Source organism: Suricata suricatta, chromosome 12, assembly GCF_006229205.1.
Source record: "Suricata suricatta isolate VVHF042 chromosome 12, meerkat_22Aug2017_6uvM2_HiC, whole genome shotgun sequence".
Taxonomy (NCBI): Eukaryota; Metazoa; Chordata; class Mammalia; order Carnivora; family Herpestidae; genus Suricata; species Suricata suricatta.
This window is the reverse complement of record NC_043711.1, coordinates 48,282,336-48,288,335: the sequence shown is the minus strand read 5'-3', so window position 1 is coordinate 48,288,335 and position 6,000 is coordinate 48,282,336. Positions and strand designations below refer to the sequence as shown.

General features: G+C 41.6%; 1 protein-coding gene across 7 annotated transcripts in view; it reads left to right on the top strand.

The window, feature by feature from the left end:
* The window catches only part of MITF (melanocyte inducing transcription factor), a 219,790-nt gene that overhangs the window by 189,499 nt on the left and 24,291 nt on the right, over positions 1–6,000 (top strand). For all 7 annotated transcript variants that reach the window (XM_029917344.1, XM_029917342.1, XM_029917343.1 and 4 more), the window contains exon 5: positions 72–167. In XM_029917344.1, coding sequence (XP_029773204.1) covers positions 72–167 — 96 coding nt within the window. The remainder of the gene's footprint in view (positions 1–71; positions 168–6,000) is intronic.

Here is a 6,000-nt window from a genome sequence, read left to right as displayed (position 1 = left end):
GATCTCTCTTTGGGTTGTTTTGTACAGTTTTTGCTTATATGTGTCTCTTCCACTGCCCTTTTTTCCTACAGATGGATGATGTAATTGATGACATCATTAGCCTAGAATCAAGTTATAATGAAGAAATCCTGGGCTTGATGGACCCTGCTTTGCAGATGGCAAATACGGTATTGATGACTTTTCTTAGAGAATATCTTGAGATATTTCCAGTGTTCTCTCCTTTTTCCTGAGCTTCTAATTTATTTCTGCAAGTGACTGATTGAGAAATTTATTAATACTAATACAGAGAGTTGTCTCGGGATTGCAAGTAAGTGATTTTGACATCAGAAATTAAGAATTTCTTATGGATTTATCAATAGTCCCATGATAAAGCTCTACGTTCCCCGGAGTCCAAGTTCATGGTCAGTGGGACAGCAGGCCTTCCTCTTCCCCGTGGCATCTAATGCCAGCATAGTGCACTGCTGCTGGGGGAAATACTATAGATTATACCATTCAGAATAGCATTCTCCTTGGCATACCAAATGAATGCAGCTTTTAAAGGCGGTACCTTACTATTCACAGATGATAGAGTGACATTCAAGTTGCCTTTCTTCATCAAAATTTATTCCAATTTTACTTAATAAAGCAGTGGTTTATTAAATTTCCTTCTCTCTATAATTTGGAATCTTGCCTGTATTGGTAATTTTTTTTTTTTTTACTCCTTAGAGTGGTGTCTTATGTTACCATTTAGCCAAAGTCTTACTGTAGATCTTTTTTAATTTGTCCAGTGATTCTGTGAGTCAGCTTGGGGTAGTATCACTGCCCTCATTTTTAGGATTAGGAAACGTTAGCTGATCTTGCACAGATTGACATAGCTTGGGTGTGCCAGTCAGGACTCCTCATTTGAATGCCTTGTCCAGTCTTCTTTTTTTTTTTTTTTTCTTCTCTGAAAGCAATGCCATGGGACTATCATATTCTTTAATAACCTGGATTTAAAAGGCTAACTTCCATAGAGGAGAGGGATATGGGAGGACTTGTTCTTTACTGGGTACAGAGTTTGATATTTGCAAGATGTTTCACAGCCCTGTGAATAGACTTAGCAATCCTGAGCCGTACACTTCAAAATAGTGAAGATGCTAAGTTTTAGGTTATATAAGTTTTTACCACAATAGAAAATCTTTTCAGGGGCACCTGGGTGGCTTAGTCGTTTAAACATCCGACTTCAGCTCAGGACATGATCTCACGTTCGTGGGTTCGAGCACCATGTTGGGCTCTGTGCTGACAGCTCAGAGCCTGGAGCTTGCTTCCAATTCTGTGTCTCCCTCTCTCTCTGCCCCTCCCTGGTCATGCTCTGTCTCTCTCTGTCTCAAAAATAAATAAAACATTAAAAAAAAAAAGAAAATCTTTTCAAAGAATAAATTCCTATAAATAAATTCCTGTGGCCAGGGAATATGATAGCCCTTACTTATTTACACCAAAATAGTAGAAACTAAAGTTTTATAAGTAGCATTTTCTTTTCTTTTCCATCTTGTTTCGCTTCTTTCAGTTAACTTACCCGAAGTCCTGAGGGGTGAGAATGCCCCTTGAAACCCCAAAGTCTTTTCTAGGATCCTTAGTCTTTGTCAACTTCCTGCCCATGTAAACTCATCCCCCAATTTTGAAAGAACTAGATGCTCTGCCATCTTGACAGATGCTTCCATTCCAGAGACACCCCCCTACCCCCCGCCCTTTGAGCCCTTAGTTGGCTTCAGTTGGAACCCTCTGCTTCCCACTTTGTGCCTCTAGTGAGGAGGGCACACATGTCTGCAATCGAAATCCTAGGGTGAATATGAGCAAAGCACTTGGGAGAGCTTGCACTGTGGAATGTATAAATGTACTTGAAAACATGGGTATATTTACAATGTTTTCAATGCCCTAGCAGCAATTATTAGCAGTGGCCCAATCATCCCAAAGGGACTTTGCTTGATGAGGGTGGTCATTTTGCCAATGGTCTCAGGTGGTATCTGGGCACACTCAGGAGGACTGTCAAGTTACTATGATTTTTTATGAATCATTTAAAAAATTTTCTCCAATGGTGAGGATCTTTGAAGTTATCTAAGCCAACCTAGTATTCCATGCATTAGCCTTCCCTTGTGTATCTCCTGTGTCCCCCGAACACACACACACAAAAATCAGTGTTCCATCTTCTTGAAAGCCTCTGAAGCAGGATATGCAGTAAACTCACAAGACAAACAGGAAAACACAATGGTTAGGAGTTGGAGATTTGTGCTCAACTCTGGGTTCCTATCCAAAGCCTGCCGCTTCCTGTGTCCCCTTGCATGTTACTTAGCTTCTTGAAGTCCTACATTTCTCCATCTGTAAAGTCAGACTGATAATTGTACCTGTTTCATGTGATCATCTCATAAAGTATGGATAGCATTCAGCATTGAAAACAAGTTGCACGCCACAGCATCTAAATTATTAAGTGTAATTTTTTATCGTATCAAGTAATTTTGATAGAATTTTATTGGTGATATTCCTTGAGCATCTGTAACATGTCTAGCTCTATTTTAGAATAACTTCATACTTAATCATTATAATCCAGATATTACTCACAGTGAGTTTTTCTGTGAATCCTAGACCTGGGTCCTGGGTTGCCTCCTGGAGAACTTGGCCTCATGACAGCCCTTCTTCTTTTCTTTTTTAATTGTTTTCTTAAATATTTGTGTATTTTTGAGAGAGAGAAAGAGACAGAGTGCAAGCAGGGGAAGGGCAGAGAAGGGGGAGACACAGATTCGGAAGCAGGCTGCAGGTTCTGAGCTGTCAGCACAGAGCCCAACGCGGGGCTCGAACCCACAAACCTGAGCCAAAGTTGGAAGCTTGACCAACTAAACCACCGAAGTGCCCCCTCATGACAAGCCTTCTGAAGACAGTTCTCAAGGCCTCTGTTTGCTTCTCTCCTTTGTTTTTTTTTTTTAATGTTTTTTATTCTTGAGAGAGAGAGAGACAGAGTACGAGTAGGGGAGGGCAGAGAGAGAGAGGGGGGCACGGAATCAGAAGCAGGCTTCAGGCTCTGAGCTGTCAGCACAGAGCCGGACATGGGGCTCGAACTCATGAACTGTGAGATCATGACCTGAGCCAAAGTCGGACGCTTAACCAACTGAACCTCCCAGGCAGCCCTGCTTCTCTCCTTTAGACTGAATACCTGTGTTTCTTCAGCCATTCTACATTAGAATGGGAATCTTATTTATTCATTATTTGATTGCTCTTAAGCTACCTTTAGGATTGAATTAATATTTCCTAAATACCTACTATGTCCCCAGCCCTGGGTGAGGTGCTCTGCATGAAGATGAGTGAGATGAGAGAGATGAAGCCCTCTGCTCATAGGGCTTACCAGCCTGCCAAGGGGAGGCCACGTCAGGCCGCGAATGGAGGAGGGTAGTTCAGGAGCGGAGGACAATCTCAGAGGAGTTCTTGAGTGGTAAAGATCCCCTGGGCAGAGTTGAAGTAACTCCCAGCCAGGGGAAGAACCACCTGTAGCCACCCTCAGATGTCACTTACTATCCGGGCATTCATTTCTTTTCTGTATTTGCACCCTGAAAAAGTCTAAAGAGAGCCCCAGCAGAAATAGGCCACGACAAAAGCGGCTTAGCATTTTGCTCTTAGTGGAGACACTATAATACAGAGATTAGGAATTCAGGCCGTGAGCCAGACAGCTGAATTCAGTGCATACTCTTGAGTGAGTTGTGTGACCTCTCTGCCTCACTTTCTTTGTCTGGAAAATGGGAATAATAATAATAGCATCTAAAACAGTAGAATCCATATGAAAATTGCAAAGTTAACCAATAAGCATTTAGAAGAGTCTTGATTCTGATAAGCTCTTGCTGAATGTAGTTACTAGCTCTGACTCTTGACACATTTGGGCATGAGTTGTCAAAACTAACAAAGCTCCTGCAACTCACTCTTATTTTAATTTTCTCCCCCTCAGTAGAATTTAAACTCATGTTCTTTATGTTAGGCATTTCTTTTCCTTTTATTTGATTCTTTGATACGCTTTATTTCAAGTTAACTTCTTGAGAAAAAAAAAAGTAAAGTGGAAGGAACACTTAGAGAGGAAACTATCCTAAGGGAATTGGAGTCTAGAAATAACTATTCTAAGAGCACAAGGGCCCTCTTGTACCATTACAAACAAAGAATAAAAGTCCCAGTTTACTTGTGCTCACAGTGCTCAATTGATATTCAGAGAAGGGGAACATCCAGAAAGAAAAAAAATAATAACATTTTACAATGATCACTTACTTGGGAAAATATTCATTTTGGTGGAGCAGAACACTGAAGATCCCAGTTCAGACCAAGTGTGGGGCACAGGCCGGCAGGTGCGTATCTTCTCTTTATTTGTCCCTGTTAGACTCTGGCTTTGATCTGCCCACTGTCCACTTACATGCTGGAAGTGAAATCTTGTTTGGTTTTTTTTTTTAATTTTTTTTAATATTTATTTTTGAGAGAGAAAAAGAGAGCACACAGAGAGAGAGAGAGGGAGTCACAGAATCCAAAGCAGCTCCAGGCTCTGAGCTGTCGGCCCAGAGCCCAACACAGAGCTTGAACCCACAGACCGTGAGATCATGACCTGAGCTGAAGTCAGACAGCCACCCAGGTGCCCCAAGGAAGTGAAATCTTATCCATCAGGTTCATGTGCTGGATAAAAACCCAGCAAAGACACAACATATCCGTGTTAACAGAAGATGCCTCTTCCTCTGCCTTAGCTCCAAAGATATTATTTTGCCCTAGTTATAAATATTGACTCTGTTTATGGGGCAGTTTTTCTAATCCAGGAGGGGAACTATAGAATCTTCTCTTAAATATGCATGGCTGATTTTTAATTATGAAATGATTATTTTTGTATTTATTTAAAATAATTTTTTTATGTTTATTTTTGAGAGAGAGACAGAGCATGCATGATCAGGGAGAGGCAGAAAGAGAGAGGGAGACACAAAATCTGAAGCAGACTCCAGGCTCTGAGCTGTCAGCACAGAGCCTGATGTGGGGCTTGAACCTATAAACTGGGAGATTGTGACTGGAGCCAAAGTTGGACCTTTAACTGACTGAGCCACCCAGGTGCCCCAGAAAGCCATGTTTCATCAACCTTCCATTTAGTAGCTTCAATGAATGACAGCCATTAACATAAAGAACATAAGGCACCATTTAGGGGCAGAATCTCTCAGCTTCAGCACCACTAACATTTGAGATGGATAATTCTTTGTTATGAGACTATCCTGCCCATTGCAGGATGTTTTCAGCAGCATCCCCAGTCTTCATCCATTAGATGCCAGTGATACCCTCCCCCCCCCCCAGTTATTACACCCAAAAATGGCTCTAGAAGTTGACATCCCTTCGGTGAAGTTGGGGGGGGGGAGGGCGGTCCTCACTGAAGAAGCCTCGATTTGAACACTGAGCCATTAATCTAGCCCTATAGTTCTGCTGATTCCTGTATTTAGATTTGCATTGCAGTCTGGTAAAATTGGTACAGTGGCGGACAGGCTACTTTGTAATTAACATGGCTTGTGGTATCATTGATCAACGTTTAAAGCAGACCGGGAGCACAGTATTTTGTAGAAAATTATAATATTACTAAACCTGGCTGTACATTGATCACTTAAATATAATGTTTCACCCCCTTTGACCTCTAATTGTTACAAAACCCTATGAAATGGGTGATATGATCACCAGTTTTCAAAGGGGGCCCCACGACTCAGAGAGGTTAATATTCCCCAGCAGGTCAGTAACACAGGCAGGTTTTAACCTAGTTCTCTGGCTCCTAAGCCCGGCTGTGAATTGCTGCACTATTAATTTGTAAGTTTGAGTATCCATACTTGGCTATGAGCAACTAGGTTTTTATTTGCTTAGATCCAGTTGGAGATTAATTGAAAACTGTACTTTCTAATTGGTTTATCAGCAGGTTGTCACTGTCTCCCCTCACCCCCCAATATTTCTATTAACATAGTATGTGAACCTCCTACCACAAAGCTCTATTCACACATAGCT